The sequence below is a fragment of the Peromyscus eremicus genome, chromosome 15 (assembly GCF_949786415.1).
Source record: "Peromyscus eremicus chromosome 15, PerEre_H2_v1, whole genome shotgun sequence".
Lineage (NCBI taxonomy): Eukaryota > Metazoa > Chordata > Mammalia > Rodentia > Cricetidae > Peromyscus > Peromyscus eremicus.
In genome coordinates, this window is record NC_081431.1 from 29331876 (window position 1) to 29351601 (window position 19726).

The 19726-nt window shown below is 37.6% G+C and overlaps 1 protein-coding gene across 3 annotated transcripts in view; it reads left to right on the forward strand.

The window, feature by feature from the left end:
- The window catches only part of Dcaf6 (DDB1 and CUL4 associated factor 6), a 116569-nt gene that overhangs the window by 78281 nt on the left and 18562 nt on the right, over positions 1-19726 (forward strand). For all 3 annotated transcript variants that reach the window (XM_059280544.1, XM_059280545.1, XM_059280546.1), the window contains 4 exons: positions 8695-8812; positions 13747-13862; positions 14573-14641; positions 14844-15144. In XM_059280544.1, coding sequence (XP_059136527.1) covers positions 8695-8812; positions 13747-13862; positions 14573-14641; positions 14844-15144 — 604 coding nt within the window. The remainder of the gene's footprint in view (positions 1-8694; positions 8813-13746; positions 13863-14572; positions 14642-14843; positions 15145-19726) is intronic.

Here is a 19726-nt window from a genome sequence, read left to right on the forward strand (position 1 = left end):
CCAGTCTGCTAACACTCCGACTCCTTTCCTTCTCAGACAGCTTAGACGCATGGTTCCCACTCCCAAACTGCGTTGTTGTTGATGTTAAGCAATTTCTACTTCTCCTTTGTGTCAATCTCTCCAAAAATGTGACTTCCCAGTATGCAGTGTTTCCCCCTCTCCCTCTTTGCGACTTGTTATTTATTCTCATTGGATCTGCAATCCTGTATTTGTTCGGAGGATTGTTTTGTATATACCTCTCTCTGTATTCTTTATGTGTTGTTTGTATTCATTGTCATATATGTGCAGTGGTATGAAGTCATACCATTTTTATTGGTACCAATATTTGGTCAGGTTTTTTTTTGTGGGGTGGGGGCTATGTTTTTGAGACAGGGTCTCACTTTTAGTCTTGGCTGGCCTGGAACTCTCTATGTAGACCAGGCTGGCTGGAACTTTCAGAGATTAATCCACATGCCTCTGCTTCATGTGCTGGGATTAAAGGTGTGCCACTACTAATTCTTTAAGTGATCAGAGCTATGGAAATGATTTCAATCTGGAGAATTTAGCATAATAGCCAGATTACATATTGGAAAGTTTATCTGGGCAACATTACAGATGAATAAATAGAAGATAAAGATTAAAGAGAGTCAGACCATACAAGAAATTATTGTAATAATCCAGGTAAGAGACAATGAAGAATCCAGTCTAAGGCAGTAGGAGTGGGAAGTGAGTACATTTTAAAAATCTTTGTGAAGTAGAATGAATGGAACTTAGGCTTGGGGCAGATTGCTACAAAATAATTATTATATTATTTATATATATAATTATTTATTATAATTATAATATTATTACTACAAAATAATGACAGTAATGGTAGAAATAAGTGGTACTTTGAAACTGTTTAGCCAGTTTTATAATTAAGAGAAATTATGTCTAGGTATCTTGGTAAGATTATAGTAAACCATCAGAAAGAGAGCTTTCAGAAGAAACTGATAGTTATGGGGAAAAGAAGCTATGTAAGATATCTTTTTATTTATTTATTTTTATTTTATTTGCATTGGTGTTTTGCCTCCAGATATGTCTATGTGAGGGTGTCAGATCTTGGAGTTATAGACAGTTGTTAGCTGCCATGTGGGTGCTGGGAATTGAACCCAGGTCATCTGGAAGAGCAGTCAGTGCTCTTAAGCGCTGAGCCATCTCTCCAGCCCTGTGTAAGATATCTTTTGGTAGTGTGTGTATGTGTGGGGGGAGATAACCTTTAAATGTTGGCTTTGAAGTATCTTAGTCTGTTTTCTCTTGCTATTAAAGAATACTTAAACGCTGGCCATGGTGGCATATATCTTTAATCCCAGTACCTGGAAAGCAGAGACAGGTAGATCTCCGTGAGTTCTAGGCCAGCCAGGTCTGCATAGTGGGACCCTGTCTTTAAAATATATGTATGTGAAAGAGAGGAGGAAGGATAGAGATGAGGAGATGAGGAGAGAGGGGAGGGGTGAGGGGAGACTGAATAACATAAGGAAAGAGCTTTTGACTCACAGCTCTGGAAGGGTCTACTTGACTTTTAGTTAGGGTCATGTTCTGCTCCATGCATTGTAAAGCCTGGAGGGACAAGCAGAAGCATATTGAAGACAACGTCCGGTGGGAAAGCTAGAGAAAGCTAAGAAAACCAAATGTGGTTGGTGACAGCTTACTGTACCAGTAGCTTCTACAGTCCTCTGAGGAAGAACGAACTCACTGCAAGGTGACATTACCCACTGGTGAGGACTCTGTATTCATGATCCAAACACCTCCCTATACTGTTCCATAGACAGGCAGTGATGTATGTAATTATTCAAAGAAAAAATTCATCAGTGAGATGAACTCGTTGAGCCTGAATGTTATTAGCAACCTTTTTATCTTTGGTAGCTACCCCCATAAAGAAATCTACGTGCTACTGTGAGAAAATAAACAATATAGGAAGCACCTAGTCGCCAGGCGGTGTTGGCACACGCCTTTAGTCCCAGCACTCGGGAGGCAAAGCCAGGCGGATCTCTGTGAGTTTGAGGCCAGCCTAGGCTACAGAGCGAGATCCAGAAAGCACCTAGTCACCTAGATGGCGATTAAATACACATCTACAGAATAAGTATCAAACTTTAAAAGAAGCATACTGTTTCTTTACAAATATGAAAAAGAAATAAAATATGTAGTCAGAGGTCTGGCTTTGTTGCCCAGGCTGATTGAAGCCTTGCACTCAGACAATCCTGTTTCAGCCTCTGAGAAAGCTGGGGCTACAAGAGCATATATCCCCCATCCCTGACTTTGTCTCAGTAGTTTCTATTTCCTTTATTCAGTATGCTTTCTAAATAAACAGAATGATGGGAAAAAGTCAAATTACAGACATTGTTATATGAGAAATACTTTATCATATTTACAAAATTTAGAATTGTGGACAAACATATGGATAGCTCTCCTGTGCTAATTATGGACAAAGCCCAATGGTATCTATGATGTACTTTGTTTGCTGCCTAGAAGAAATTATATATGACATATATAAAAATAAATATATATTACATATGCATACTGCATTATATATGCATATGCATATATGTGTGAATATAATTTGTGTATATGCATATATAACATACACACATAAATATATTTATGCACATATATGTGCATATAATATATGTAGATATCATATGTAGATATGCATGTATCTACATACATACTGTGTATATATGCATAAATATATATATATAAACTTACAAATATTTATTCAGATATTTAGGTCAGTAGTTTTTTCATTTTATTTTATTTTTTAAGTATTTTTTTTGAATAACAGTTAATTTGGGGGAGAGTGTAAGAAAATAGTTTCATATGAGTTTAAGTCTTTGTCATGATTGAGCAAATTGCTTTATACTTATTACAGTGATAATCATTAAGTAGAAGTTGATGGTCTTTAATTATCAAAAAAAACCTTGGGGTCATTTTACCTAAGTAGGCTTCCTGTGGTGTTAAAGCATTTATCTATAGGAGACAAGTGGGTAATCAGAACCTAGGAAAACTGATTTTACTAATTCTTCAATTGGATTTGTCATTAATTAAATATATATTTCCTTAAAATCATACTTGTATACTATTACAAAATTGAAATTTTAACAATATTATCATGAGAATATTACATTAATGTTTATTTATGCAACACTGAGGATTGACACCAGGACCTTGCATACACTGAGAAAAAGCTATATCCCTGCCCTTTACTATTACTTTTTGTAATTTTTTTATTTTTTGAGATTATAATATAATTACATCATGTCCCCTGTTTCCCTTTTCTCCATATTATTTTTTAGTAACAAAGTTCTAAGTTATGCAGCCTGGCCTCAGACTTGAGATTATTCTGTTTTCACCTCTTCAATAGCTGAGTTTACTGAACTATCACGTCTGGCTCAAGTAGTATTTTAGGTAGCCATTAAATATATACTGAATTTTTTATTTTTAGTAAGTATCTAATGTTTGAAGACTCTTAAATTAATGAGAAATACTAGTTCAGTATTTACCACCAGAACACATCTATTAATAGTATATTTTAAATTCTAGTGGGAAAAGACAGTGAATTGAGAGTTCACTCCAGATTCTGTGTACTGTTAGATTTACTATCTACCAGTTGGTTATTTGGAATGAAATGACTAATTCCACCATCACCACCCCAGTACTCAGTGTCAAATCTGACAATTGGTGATATATTTCATTATTTGGACATTAAACTGTATTTTGTATTTCGTATGTTTTACTCTTCTATTAATCAAATCGTTTTCTATAGTTCTATGTTAGTTATTTTCTAACTTAGAATTGTCTCTGATAATAGTTGACATCTACTAAGTTTTTATGTGATCAGCAGTATGTTAAGAATTTTACTTCTGAGCCAGGTGTGGTGGCACATGCCTTTAAACCCAGCATTCAGGAAGTAGAGGAAGGTGGGTCTCTGAATTCAGGGCCAGCCTGGTCTACATAGTTCTAAGACAGCCAGGGCTGTCTTAGAGAACTTGTCTCGAGAGAAGAAAGAAGGAAAGAGAAAGAAAGGGAAAGGAAAGAATTTTACTTCTGTCCCCTCCTACATTTTCATAATATAATGAGGAGAATGTTATCATTTTTATTTTGTTGTAGAAATCAAGACTCCAAGACATATAGAAAAACAAGTAGATAGTTGAGTCATATCTGTTTATATGGGCTAGGATGGGTGGATGGATGGATGGATGGATGGATGGATGGATGGATGGATAATAGATGATAGATTGATTGATTGACTAATAGATAATTAGATAGAGTTAATACTCAGCTATTGCAATATTGAATTAATAATAATAATAGCAACAACAGCCTAATATCACACTTCATTGTACCAAACATTGCTTTAAATCCTTTTGTTAATTTCCTTAATCCTCACTGCATCCTCATGGAGTAGGTAATTTATCAACCTTGTGGAGTACTTATATTTATCATCCTTGTGGAGTAGGTATACTTAACATCCTTGTGGAGTAGGTATACTTACCATTCTTTGTGGAGTAGGTATACTTATCTTCATTCTCCAGATGCTAAAACTGAGGCAAAAGAAAGTTATGAAACTTGTCTAAGACTACACACAGCTAGCAAACATTAGGAATATGACTAAGCAGCCCAGCTCTGCCATGTATGGTTGTGAATACTGTGTTCTGCCTCATCTGACAGTAAAGACAAAAAATATATGTATGATAAGTATTAAAGAAAGATCTGTGTATTATGTAATGAGTATGGCTTTGAAATAGTTTTTAGAATGTGTTTGCTGTTCCTTTTTAAAGCAATTAAACAAGGTAGAGGAAATCTAAATACTTATAAATATCCTTTTAGTGATATAAAAACAACTCATTAATTTGTAGTTCCTTGAAGCATTTTTCTTAGAAATTTTTAGCTTATAATATGCATTTTATCACACACAGTGAATTACATCCATTTGAAAAATCATTTTATTATTGTATGTTATGTGCATGTGTGTTTAATCTGCATGTATGTCTGCACGCCGTAGGTGTGCCTAGTGCCCATGGAGGCCAAGGGAGGCGAGGATTCTCTGGAACTGGAGTTACAGATGGTTGTGAATTTCCATGTTGGTGCTGAGAATCAAATCCAGCCTCTGTAAGAACAGTCTCTTAACCTCTGAGACATTTCTCCAGCCCCCAAATTACATTCATTCTTAGCTAGGGATCAGTATTCTCAGAAAAGTCCATCTTAATAAGTTGTATGTAGTCATGCAAAGTGGCATAAACCTAAGAAGAGTGGAATGAGGAGAGTTAGAAATACATTCTAATCCTTGGCTGTAAACTCACACTGGTCCTTCATTTGAAGAAGTCAAATTCTGTATTGGATAGTGTTTCTACCAGAGACACAATTTATGTGCAGCTATATGGAAATCATTAAACTCAGTAATCTGAAGTTTGAGTACCTAATGAAAGAGTCTGTTCCATTTATACAGTGATTGGCCAGTTTTAGCCAAGGCTGTTGAGTTCATTAAGAGTTGGAGGGAAAAGTGTCAATCAGCTATACTCATTTTATGAGTGTATGAATATTGCCCCATTTTATGACTGTGTTTGAATAATTTTGTAATAGATGACTCTAGGAAAGAAATTGTGACTGTCGTTGATTGCCTGGAGGCTTCTTGCTGGGCAGGGATTGGCAGGCTGTTGTGCAAATGTTAATGAAATGTTTCTGCACTGTTCTCTCTCGTCCTTGCTTTTGTTTACTATATTCTTATAGAAATAATATATGAATGTATGTAACTGTCTTTTTCATTTTCTTCAAAAAGAATGTTGTGTTGTTGTTTTTGGTAGGGGTGGGTTTGAGGGTTGTCCATGAAGCCCAGAAGAGGGTGTTGGATTCCCTGAGCTGGAGTTAACAGGAAGCTATAAGTGACCCAACATGGGTTCTGGGAATTGAACTCAGGTCCTCTAATAGAGCAATACACTTGCTCTTAAATTACCCCCCCCCCTTTTTTTTTTCTCAGGACAGAGTCTCACTATGTAGCCTTGGCTGGTTTGGAACTTGCAATGTAGGCAGATCTTGAACTCAGATCCGAGTGCCTCTGCCTCCCTGGTATGAGTTTAATGATGTGTGCCACCATACCCTTGATTCCTTCCTTGCCTTAAAGGAAAAATAAATAGCAAAATGTTTTATAACATGTTTGGAAAGAACCAGCTCTAGCTCTGCCTGTGTCCTTGGATCATCCCAGGCTTTAGCCCCAGTTACAGCAACCTTAAAACAGTAGTGTCTTTGTTATCAGTGGATTGAAAATCTCAATGGTATAACTAAAGGAAAAAGGAAAACTGTGTGGACAAATGACTAGCAACTATAAATTTACCCAAGTGGTAAAGGACTGGACAGATGTCAAAGTCTCATTCTTGATAGTTTTTTCCAATGTAAGGTTTTGTGCTTTTACTAGAATGCTGTTTTGTAAAATGCCACCTCCAAGACCCTAGGTACAATGCTGAGGTGTTGAAATTGGTGTAGGTCTGCATTGGTGGTGCACACCTATAATCCTAGCACTTGGGAGGCAGAGGCAGGCAGATCTCTGAGTTCAGCTCCAGCCTATACAAAGTGAATTCTCAGCAAATCAAGGCTACATGGTGAGACACGAGAGAGAGAGAGAGAGAGAGAGAGAGAGAGAGAGAGAGAGAGAGAGAGAGAGAGAGAGAGAGAGAGAGGAGAGAGATAGAGAGAGAGACAGAGACAGACAGAGACAGAGAGACAGAGACAGACAGACAGAGAGAGAGAGAGCACATTTTATGGGTTTTAGTTCATTCCTAGTAGCTGTTTATGCTAAGGATGGAGTCAAAACAAATAGAATAGAAATAAAGTGATCTTTATAATTTGAGGATGCCAGCTTTGTATTTACACTTACTTTAAAATAAGATTTAATCATATAAGTCAAGATTTCTCACAAGTTAGAACTTAAAACCTAGTGTACGAATTGAGCTTTTTCAGTTCACTTATCTCATGGGGAATGCTTTCTCCTTTCTGCTCCAGTCCTTTATTGAAATGCTGTTATGTTTCCTGGTTATAAACTAGACCGGAGGTTCTGTGAGGTTCTCTTTCAGTAAGTGCTCCAGTAACTTCAGAAGGAGTGGAGAGAGGGTATGTCCTTCAGTGTAGCAACAGTTAAGAGCCTGCATAGGCCTGTGCATCTAGTTCAGTGGTAGAACACTCGGTGGGCGGGCTCACTGCAGGCCCTGGCACCCACTCTTGGCATGATTGTAAAAGCAGAAAAGAAGCGTGAGTAACTTGAATTTTTAAAGTTGTGATTTGTTGTTATTTTTAGGAAGAGTAATTCACTGTTATATCAGTTTTGGAATGGGTGCCAAGAGAAAGAGATAACTACAGATAGGTTTTCTCTCTCGAGACAGCTAGCCAAAGTGTCTGATACTTGGTTTTGTGTCCATTTTTATTCCCTGTGTATGCTCAGGCTTCCACAAGCTGTTAATGACTATCAAATGGAATGTTTTAAAGTTCTGTTGGATTTAGTCCTTGATTATTCTTTTGCTCTTTGGGGAGAGGGCTTTGAATAGTCTCTACAGTTTTTGTGGCTTTGATTTGCTATTTTGTTTGATTGATTAAGGATTAATTTAGAGCCAGGATCTTACTAAATAGCCTTGGCTGGCTTAGAACTCACTATGTGTATCAGGTTGTACTCAAATTTAGAGCAATTGACTTGTTTTTGCCTCTTGAATGCTGGGGTTACAGATATGTGCAACCATGCCCAGCCAAATGTGAAGTTTTTCTTTTTGAAAAATAGCCTCACTCTGGCCCAGCTGACTTGTTTTTAACTGTGGAACACAGGCCAGCCCTGAAATCTTGGAGGCCCTCCTAAGTGCTGGGATTACAGGTGTGAGCCCCGTGCCCACCTATATTTGCCATTTTTTAAAAAGACATTATGTATTGTAGATATACCCTATAAAATTTTAAGGTGAAATTATTGTCCATTATTAAGAAATATCTGCCTGGCGGTGGTGGCGCATGCCTTTAATCCCAGCACTCGGGAGGCAGAGGCAGGCGGATCTCTGTGAGTTCAAGGCCAGCCTGGTCTACAAAGCGAGTTCCAGGAAAGGCGCAAAACTACACAGAGAAACCCTGTCTCGAAAAACCAAAAAAAAAAAAAAAAAAAAAAAAAAAGAAAAAAAAGAAATATCTTCTTTGCAAGATTAGTTAAGAATAAAAGCTGAACTATACTAAAATAATGATGCAGTTTTAGAAAATGCCCAAGCACAGTAGACTGCTGCCCTGCCATAGAGTGTGTCTTGAGAGAGAGCGAAGATCTCAGTAGCATCTGACTGAGCGGCCCTGTGCAGAACCCTTTCATCTTTCTTAAAGTTTAGCCGCTGCAAATCCTTTCTGATGTTCAAGCAACTAAAAAGTAAATCATGGGTATTCTATTAAGTAAGGTTCCATTGATTATGTATGTCATTGCATGCTAATAGCTTTTGCTTCCTTAATGAAAGTGGTTTTCAGTGCATTTGATCTCCCTCTAAATATGAGGGAGTCATGTACACAAAGCTAGAAATCCATAATGTTGCTTTGACCTTTAAAGGAGAACCTAACATGAATAAAAATGATGACAAGAACAACCTAACTTAAGTTCTTTTAAATTTTAGGAAATGTCATATTTTTACTGGTTTCAGAGACTTTTTCAAATGTTTTAAACACAATTTTCAGATAACAGTAATGAAAGGCTGAGCCCCAAGCCAGGGACAGGTGAACCAGTTTTAAGTTTGCACTACAGCACAGAAGGAACAACCACAAGCACAATAAAACTGAACTTTACAGACGAATGGTAAGTTCACGTCTTTGTGAAGACGTTCTTCGCTGTTGTGTAGAGTTATATTAGGTCTGTACTGCATTTTCTGTTTTGTTTTTGCTACCCTGTATTGGTTGTGAAACTGTAGTGTGCTTTCAATTCCTTGAAGAACTGTAAATACATAGAGTAGGGGTCTGCGGAGACAGCTCATTCTCAGTGGATAAGAGCCCTTGTATGCAAGCATGAGGACCGGAGGTGGAATCCCTAGCAGCCATGTAAAAGCGGAGCATGGCTGCACATACCTGTATCTGCCTGTAACCCTAGCACTGGGAGGCAGAGACTGGCAGATCGCTTGAGCTCACCAGTGAGCTTCCTGTTCAGTGAGAAACCATCTCAAGCCAAAAGGTGAAGAGTAATAGAAGAAGACTCCCTAACATCTTCCTCTGGAATGTGTGCGTGTTACGCACACACTTATGTGCGCACAAAACAAAACAAGTAAAACTCAAAAAACCCCACAGATCAATAAATCCCATCTGCTCATTAGGTGCAAACTCAGGCCTGAGAATTTACATTTATAAAAATTTAAGCAACTTGTGTTTGTCATCCTGGGATGTTTGTTCTGATAGAAAATACAAACAATAATATAATCACCTACATTAGTTTCAAACATTTTAGTCTTTGTTCTCTCTCTCTTTCTCTCTCTGTGTATATATGTATATATACATAAGTGCATGATTTTTGTTTTGCATTTTAGAACATTATTTTAATTATGCTGAATATACTCTGTTCTGCATTTGTTAAACTTAACTTTATACTTGTTTTAGTTACTTGTACTAATTGTTATATACTAATTATTAGTACTAATTGTACTACTCCATCCAGTAGGATGTTCTAGATTAATTCTTTATTCCTTTTTAATTGGAAAATGAACTTATCACTTTTAACCCAGTGAGGGAAATGTCTTTCTTTTTAAAACTTTTCCTACTATCAGCATCGTATCAGTGAGATAGTTCCAGAAATGAACTATATTTAGATCAAAAGGTATTGCCAATTTATTTTTAAAGGACTTTCTCTTTTTACATTTCAGGTAGTGTATGAACATATTTTAATCTTCTGTTCAATGTATTTTTCTCATTAAATAATTTTACTTGTTATTTAATTTATTATTAGAAAGGTTGGACTTTTATACTTATTTAGTGCTATATATGTTGTCTTTAATGACATTTCTGATTTTGTTCATGTATTAATTTAGCTGATTCTTAAATTTAAGAAATCAATTTATGTAAACATTTTATCTTTCCCACTATCTAAAGGCCTCTTGATTGAGCATTATCCAAATATTTTTATTTAACCTTGTTTAATTAGCAATTTATGAATGTTTGTTGACATTATGGTATTTATAAATATATAATTGTGTGCTGGCATAATTATATAAAGGATTATATAATAATTATGTCAATTATTTATAATCACTTGTAATTATCATTAATATATTAAGTTATGTTAATATATTAAATTTATGTAAATACATCATATACTGTTATTATAATATAAAGTATATTATGTGCAAATAATATATCACATGTTAATATATTATTAATACATAATTATATGTTGTGTGATTGATTAATATGTGATTATATGTTACTTTATTCAGTTCACTGGCCTCCATGTGTGTTTATGTTTCAATATATTTTACAGTAAAGCCTGATTAAATAGGATTTCAAATGTTATTGAAGACCTTCTGTGTGCCAAGGATTGTTCTAGACATTGGAAATGCATAAGAAAAAATAGTTTTTTAAAAAAATCTGTGCCCTCTGGAACTTACATTCTAGGTGGAGGAAGCGGACAATAATTACAATAAATAAGTGTACAGTATAGCATTTGGAAGGCACTAAGTTCTGTGGAAGAAAATAGAGCAGGTAAGGACAATCGGGAAACCTAGGGAAGGTCAGTCATCAATAAGAAGATGGAGTGCATGTAGGGGAAGAACGTTTGAGGCAGAGAGACATCCTGCATAATGTTTGAGCAGAGCAGTCCTATATGTTCAGGGATCTTTTAGGAAGCTCGTGGATGTGAAATGGAGTGAGCAGAGGAGAGACAGATGAGTGACGACAGATAAGGTCATCCAGGAAATGAGGAGGTGTTTAAGAACATAGAGGTAGTTTTGGTTGCTGTGTTCATGTTGTGCCACAGTAGAAGGCAATGCCGGCTGAAAGACTGGCCGTAAGCAGAGTAAGAAGTCACTAGAGCTATGGGCTGTGCCAGGACAGGAGCTGCAGAGCTGGTGAATCAGATTCTAAGTGTGTTTGAAGATGACGTCACTGGGGTTTCTTCATGACCCCAAGTGTTTATCTAATGTTTTAAAGCATGGTGTCTGTGGCCCTGTTCCATAATAGATAATTTAACACGAGATTCTCACATTATTTACTCCGTCTCTTCTCCTCTCATCTTTCTAGACGAAACTGCCTTCTTAGAAAGAATGCCTTCAGACAATTCTAAGTCTTAATCTCTGTGTTTTTTTTCTTGGATGCTAATTTCATTTTAAAATGGCCATAAATTATATTATCATTCATTAGTTGTTAAATGTTACCATTTTTATTTTTAAAATATTCAATATATATTGTTGAAAGTAAAGCAGAACATTAAAATTATGCATCTTTTCTTTATTTCAGTATGTATCTTGCTTTTTAGTTTTAGTTTCTTTAAAGACAGATGAGGACTCTAACTTGACAGCCTGAGGAATCTCTCTTAATCCCACTTTTCTAAAATGGACAAGGGCATTTTTAAAAGAGCCTATTTCTAAGGTTTGTTGTCAAGATGTAATGGGATTTTGCAGAGAAAGTACGTTAAACTTAGTACGTAGTGTGTATGATAAGCCCCAATAACAATAATCTTTTATAGATTGTTATTCTGCTGTGCTCTTCGTCCTCTCTGGCTGGCTTACGAGAGCCATTGTAGAACCAGGCGAGGGTGCTGTCGTTAGTTTTACATCTGTTGTAGTGTTTTCCGGGTTTGCTGTTTTTCAGTTTCCTTACAGTGATTTTGCTTTAAGGTTTCTGCCTGTAATCTTCATGCTTAGAAAAGCCTTGTTCCTCCCAGAGTTGGGGAAAACTGTCTCTCATCTTACTTTTGTGTTCTGTATAGTTTTATAGTAAAACTGTCTCCTTACTAGTTCTGGAATTATTTTTTTCTAGCAAGTGTGATGCTGAGTTACACCATTACTTTCCACCCGGCTGTCACTTTGCCCAGTACCGTAGGTCGTGCGGCCTCCTCATTTCACTGTGATTTAGAATGTCATCGTAACTGTGCTGAGTGTGTTACTTGAGTGTGTGTCGTTTCCATTAGTGGCTCTTTTCCTATTAGCACCATAACATTTTAATCATCATAACTACTGTACTCTGGCATTTTATTTATGTCTGTATCATAGCTTTCTCAATGAGGAAAAAATGTATTATATTTGGTTTTATTTTCCACAGTGGCTTTGTATTCTCTCCCGGTTAAAAAGATATTCATAGGGACCTGAAAGACAGCTCCTCAGTTAAGAACATTTGTTGTTTTTTCCAGAGAACCTGGGTTTGGTTCCCAGCACTCATATGGTGGCTCAGAACCATCTGTAATTCCATATCCAGGGATGAGATGTCCTCCTTCTGGCTGCTTCACATCCCAGACACCCATGTGCTGCATAGACATACATGCAGGCAAAATAACCATATATTAAAAAGAAGGAAGAAGGAAAGAAAGAAATAATGTTCTTTACAAAGAAAAAAGAAACAGCATAAAACATTTAACTGAAATAATCCTACTGAGATGACACTTCAGGCAGGTTCACAAAACCCCCTGACATTTTTTCCTGCATATATACCCATGTAGGTATAATATATTGTTTAAAATAATATCATATTTTATCTACACTTTAAAAATATGAAATTGACTTTTGTAATTTGGTTAAAAGGAATTTTATAAAATCCTGGCAAAAAGTCCCCAGTAATTTGCCTTTTTCATGTATTTGTTTTCTGCATGTGTATGTGTGTGTGAGTGCACATCATGGCGCAGATGTGGAAACCCAACGACACTGTCCTTGGGGGAATTGTCTCCCTCTTCCCACCAGTTGGTTCTAGCCACCAAACTCCAGTCATCAGGATTGGCAATAAGCACCTTGCCCACTGAGCCATCTCACTGGCTCTAAATTTGATTTTAATCTCAGGTTGTTAGACATCTTCCTCTTTCCTTATCAACCCTCTCCTTATACATATGCCATGATTTCTTATGGAATACTTACTAAAAATTTTTGAATGGGTTTCATATTGTGCTATAGCCAGAAATGCTAATGGGACTATGGCCATCATCAGGTGGGTATTAAAATTAAAATAAAAAATATAATCTCTTCTTACAAAACTGTAATGCTCAGTAACAGGCATGCACACACACACATGCACACACATGTGTGCACACACACAAAGACTTGACAGTGTTCTGAGGGGGCGGTTCAAAAAAACTGAAGAAATGGCCAGGCTTCCATTCATCTCAATTTTTAAAAGTATACAACATTAGAGTCTAAAAGGGGGGTGTGATCAAATTCTATAAAACCACTAATAATTCTGTAGACAGAAAAGGACACAATATAATTCACTTAAAATTCAGTAGAAATTGGGATTGAAGGTGTGACATTATATATGAAGCCCTGTATTTGATTCACACACACACAGAGTCTCATTAAAGGACATGTAGAAGTGTGTAGCAGACAAGAAGCATCTAAGTAGTAAATAAAAATGGCCTCATTTTAAAAGTCTTTCTAAGATGAAGTATGCTGGAAGTCATGATTTCTTTTTTTAAAAATGGCTTTTCAAGTACTTATGTTCTGAATTTTCTAATATACTTTTAAGTTGTAGAGTAATTTGTAGAGTAAAAATTACATCAAAATTCTTTTGTTAACTATTGATAGAATCCCGTATCTTCTTGTGACACAGGAGCAGTACAACCTCAAGTTCCAGAGGAAATGGGAGCCACTGTAAATCCGAGGGTCAGGAGGAACCCTTGGTCCCACAGGGCTCTGTGCAAGCACCTGAAGGAGACAGTGAAACAAGTTAGGTTATTTTGATTGTTTTCCTTATAAGAAACCTTAGTGCTGAGTATCCACCTCTTTTTTTCTGTTCCCCAACAATGGGTCACTTTTGTTTGTTCTTTGTGCTGTAATTTAAAAGCGGTAAGGAGGAGTCATGCCATACAACAGGGCTCATGTGGGAGGTTTACTGGGGGAAGGGCAGAGAAGGGACAGAGAAGGGACAGAGAAGGGGGCAGAGAACAGTCCCTGGGGATGAGAGAAAGAGATGGACATAGGCGAGGCCCACCTTTTATAAGGGAAAGTAGCGAATGTGGATGGTGGGTGCTCTTAGTGGCTGCAGCTGAGGACCTATCCTGTCAGGACCCTAAGGGCAAGCTAGTACAGATGCCTAAATGCCAACACTTTGTAGAGTGAGATTTTGTTTTATTTTTACATTTTATTGTGTGGGGTACATGCCTGTGGAGGTCGGAGGACAACTTTGTGAAGGCAGCTCCCTCCTTCCGCCTTTACTTGGGTTCTAGGGATCACACTCAGGTCTCCAGGCTTGCACTTAGCAAGTGCCCTTGAGGCATTTTGTGGGGTCCTGGAGTGAGATTTTTATCTGAATGTTAAAGGTTTCTATGACCCAGATAGAATTAAGAGCCATTTATTTAAAGGAATGTTGGGGTGTTATGTTTATATTTATTTTTCTTTAAAAAGCTAGATTTAATGCTAATTTTGTTTAACTCCAGGAGCTCCTGAAGAACTATCAGAGAAAGGAACATTTTCAGAAAACCTCCCTCAAAACCAGATAGATATAGGTGGGTCATCTCGCTGTCTTTAGGAAATTGGCGCATATACAAAACCAAACAGCCTTAATCTGTGTAAATCTGTCCAGAGGCAAAGGTCACTTCTCAACAATGGCTTTGCCGTATTCCTCCCTCTTAGAACTTGTCAGCTCCTAAGTTAAGTATGTAATGATGGACATGTGGCTAACTTGTATACGACTTCGTTTTCTGACAGCACAATCTGATAACTCCACTGCTGAGCCATTGGATCCTAACTCAGGAGAAAGGAATGACCCAAGTCCTGACAGCCCTTGTGGGGCTCCAGAAGAAGGCACTTTGTCTGAGCAGCCTGGCGCTGTGAGTGCGGCCTATCAGGGTAGCACCAGTCCTGAACTCCCAACCCAAACAGAAGCCATCGGGCCTTCGGCTCACGAAGACACATCAACCAGGGACTCTGCTCTCCAGGACACAGATGACAGTGATGATGACCCAGTCCTGATCCCCGGTGCAAGATACCGAGCGGGACCTGGGGACAGGTTGGTATGTTTTTAATTAGCATAAACTGTAAAAGATGTAACTCACAAGAGCTTGTGTGAAGCCAAACGAGAAGCTCTCCATTTTTATAGGTGTCACAACCATATATGACACACAGAATTTTTAAACTGCAAATAATTCCATGTATTCTCTGAGCAAACTGTATGAAGAAGTGAACAGAAACCTCAGTATCCCGGCCACTGAGGCTTGGGCCACAGTTTGTGGATCAAGAGAAGGGATGTTGAGGAGCACTGCCAGGGTGTTTATAAAGTTCAGGGCACATTTAGTTGTCAGATTGCCCTGTAGAGATTATGGCTCTTGGTTTTCGTTTGTTTATTGAAATGGGGGTAGGGGTCTCACAATGTAGCCCTGGCTGTCCTGGAACTCACTCTAGACCAGACTGGCCTCAGACTCACAGAGATCCATCTGACTCTGCCTCCCGAGTGCTGGGATTAAAGGTATACACCACTAAACCTGTTTTTAGTTTGTTTGTTTTGTTTTGTTTTTGTTTTTGTTTTTGTTTTTTGAGACAGGGTTTCTCTGTGTAGCCTTGGCTGTCCTGGAACTTGATCTGTAGACTAAGCTGGTCTTCAGGCTGGACTTGAACTCACAGAGATCCACTGCCTGTTTTTATTTTAATGTTACTTTTTTTTCTTTTTTATTGTTCCTCGTAGTGTGATAGTTCTCTTTTGAGGAACACTGTTTTTCTCTGTTTTCTAATAATGTAATGATTCAGTTAAGAAAATGAAAAGGTACAATGGGTAATAAATATTGTAGCCATAATAGAGAAGTGAATTGTTAATATGTTTGTATGGTTTTTTTCCGTTCTTTGATTTTTATTTGAACAGAAGGAAACATTTTTTTGTAGGAGGTAGAATACCTTCTAATGATCTTTTAAAGTCACTAGGCCTGGTGGTACAGGCCTGTAATCACAGCTGCTTGGGAGGTAGCAGCAAGAGGATCACAAGTTCAAGGTCTGTCTGCAGGGCTTAGTGAGATGGCCGCAAAATAAGAAGGAAGAGGGAAGAGGGGGGAGCGGCACTCACTTGCTGCGTGTGGGAGGCCCTGCTCACTCTCTGGTGCTCAAGGGTTCCAGAAAATCCAGTTTTATCGTTAAAGTCCTAATTCACACAGGAGTGAAGTTCTGTTCGGATTGTTTCAGATATTTATGTGTTGAGTAGACTTGTTTATCAAACATTCTGTTTACACTTCTGACATAATTAACAAGATTATATATTATACATGTATAATGAGAAGATTAGTATACCATTAAAATTTGCAGTCTAACCAGGCATGGTAGCTCATACCTGCAATCTGAGTACTTGGAAGGCTGAGGCAGGAGAATTGCTTTGAGTTTAATGCCAATTGAGCTACATAGAACATTAAAAGGGTAGCCTGGGCTATAGAATGAAATACATTCAAAGTAAAAACCCAAACATTCACTACCTACTAGCAATGTTTTCCCATATACGGTGCTTATTGATTCAAAGGGTCAGTTTCTTTTATATATGAAGTGGGGCTATGGTTATCTAAAATTATTATACAATTAAAAATGAGTCAATCACAGGACCTGGTTCACATTGAAAATACTGATACATGTCTTAAACAACCCATGTATTTTCTGTATAAGACTGCTTAATCCTGAAAAGCAATTACGTAAGATTGGCTCGTCAGCAGAAGTACTGCATGCCTATAATTTTAGCTACCTGGGAGGCCGAAGCAGGAAAATTATGTTTGAGGTCTAACCTAAGCAGTTTAGAGAGACCCTCTCACAAAGCAAAAGGGAAAAAGGAATGCCTCTAAGGAGTAAAGATTGACAAATAGAAGTATTAAAAAAGGGCAGCTTTCAACTCATCTCTGCTAACCATGGAAGGGGATGGTCCTTCCATCAGCTCTGGAAAATGTTTACTTTGCTAGGGCGCTATTCAAATAATCTTTCCTTATATTGTGCTTAAAGATTAATAAAATACCTTCCACCTGTTAATCATCAACTTCCCATGGCTTTTGATTGTGTGGTTGTTTTGTTTTGAAATAGAGTGTTGCTATTAACTTTAGCTGGCTCTGTAACTCAGGCTGACCTTGAACTCTCAATCCAAGTGCTGAGGTTACAGGCATGTTCCACCAACCCCTGGCTCAGCACTCTTTATATATATTTTTGTCAAAGAAAACTTAGTTCTAGTCCTTAAAAGGTCATTACTAAAGGTAAAGTTGCCAAGCTTAGCACAAGTTGAAAGTCAAACTGATGATTTCTAAAACATTACCATTTCTAAAATAGTTAGATGGTTTCTCATTCTCCAAAGGTCTCATCTGCCACAAAGTTGGTACCTGATAGCTTGTTTAACCTAGAAAACTCAGGTGTTGAATTGGATTAGTCAAATAGTTAGAAGATTGATAGTTATGGATAGCAGCCTGGAACTGCCTCCTCTCCCTGCATGAGCTTAAATTCAGATGTTATGATTAGTTCCAGATTTTAAACTTTTAAAGACTGGATATCATTTAATAATCTGTATAGTCATGTTCCTTGGCCTAAGTTTGGCCTACATATTACTTAGCTTTTATAGAACATAAATTTACAGACTAGTAACAGAAGTAATAATAAAATTCTTAATCTTCTGGAAACTTAAGAATTTATTGAAGAAGAAAGTATAGAAGCCATTCAAAGCGAGAGACAGCTAGGTCTCTGAAATTCGGTAAAATGTGGCTGTGTGACATGCCCAGTCGAGATGACACTAATGCCATCGTAGTGCAGCTGTCTCCCTTGAGATTTGCTTTGTCTTTTCCCCAGGTTTGTTGTTGTTGTTTGTTTGTTTGAATATACTTTCTGTGGCCTCATTTTGTAGTCCAGGAGCCTTGAATTCAGAGTCATCTCGCGTTAGCCTCTGAGTAGTGGTATTACAGGCACGAGGTACCACATCTAGCCTCTCCTAGCTCTTTACCAAAAGCTTGTAAGTGGTAAACCAAAGCTCTTCCATCTGGTCTCTCTGTGGCATCTAGCTTCTTAGCACCACTTGGTGTGTGGGTAGAGGAAAGAGAGTGACTGCTCTGCCTGCCCTCTGCTTCATCCTGGGTGTGTGGGTAGAGGACAGAGTGTGCCTGCTCTGCCTGCCCTCTGCTTCATCCTGGGCTGCTGCCCTCCTGTTACTCCTTAGCGAAGCACCGCCCCAGGCCTGGCTTGTCGCCTCTAAATTTGGAGGCAAATAATAGGTTGACTTGTATTTTAAAAGGAGCAAGTTTTAAGAAATTTTACTTGTGCCGGGCGGTGGTGGCGCACGCCTTTAATGCCAGCACTCGGGAGGCAGAGCCAGGAGGATCTCTGTGAGTTCGAGGCCGGCCTGGGCTACCAAGTGAGTTCCAGGAAAGGCGCAAAGCTACACAGAGAAACCCTGTCTCGAAAAACAAAACAAAACAAAACAAAACAAGAAATTTTACTTGTAAGAACCCAAATCATGTACTGTCTTATAAAATTAGCAATATTTGGAATACTTTCTGTCTCGGAAGAGGCAAAGGTACTTACTTCACATTGATGAGACACTCAGCTAACAGAGTGCATGTCTTAGAGATCACTGTTGCCGTCTGGCCGCCCCAGGCCGCCCCAGGCCCATTCCGGAAGTGCGGTGTGCTGACAGTGTGCCCCGGACAGTCTCTTGCTGCCATTTAAAAAGCCCAGTCAATTAACTTAGTTAAGGTAGAGAAATGGTCCTCACAATAAGTATGGTAAAAGTCAAATATTTAAAAAATTAAATATATAGTTAGTTACATTTTTAATTTATACAAAAACCTATATAGTATATGTCACAATGTTGCCCCAATTTAAATTTTACTTTTCTTGTTTTCTAAGTTTAAACTTTAAATAAAACCTTAAATGATTCATACAGTTAAGCCATCGACATCTATTTAAGTTAAAATACCAAAGCAGTCCTTGCACTGCAGAGTAATGATCTCCGTAATATAACTACTTGCATTCTTTTTGCATTTTTGAACTTGCTATGTATTTGAAGGTGGCCTTTAATTCCTGACCCTCCACCCCCACCTCCAGGGTGAGATTACTATCATGGTCCACCACACCTGAGTATTAGCATTCTTAAAAGTTTTGTTAAATATTAAGCGGTTTGCATTTTGGGGGCTGAAATGAAGCATGAAAGGCAATTTAGATATTTTAAATGTGGAATGCTCTTCTCCATCTGTAGCATGTCTATATAAAAACAACTGCAATTCTGTAGTAGAGATATTCAGACTTTTTCCCAAAGGGCAAGATAATAAATATTTTAGCTTTGCTGGCCAGGAGGTAAAGTGGAAATTATTATACAGGCACTTATATAACTATTTAAAATATAACCATTTAAAAATGAGAAAACTGTCCTTAGCTTAAAAGTCATAAAAAACAGCTGACCAAGACTTAACATAAAAGCTTAAAAGTCATAAAAAACAGCTGACCAAGACTTAACATAAAAGCAGTTTACTGATGCCTGCTTTATAACAAATAGTCACAGAGAGAACCCAACTATATCTATTATAATGTCTTTACTGGCAGAAATCCAAATTTTAAAAAACAGGTTTTCTTTGTCTAGGATAAAAGCATAAACC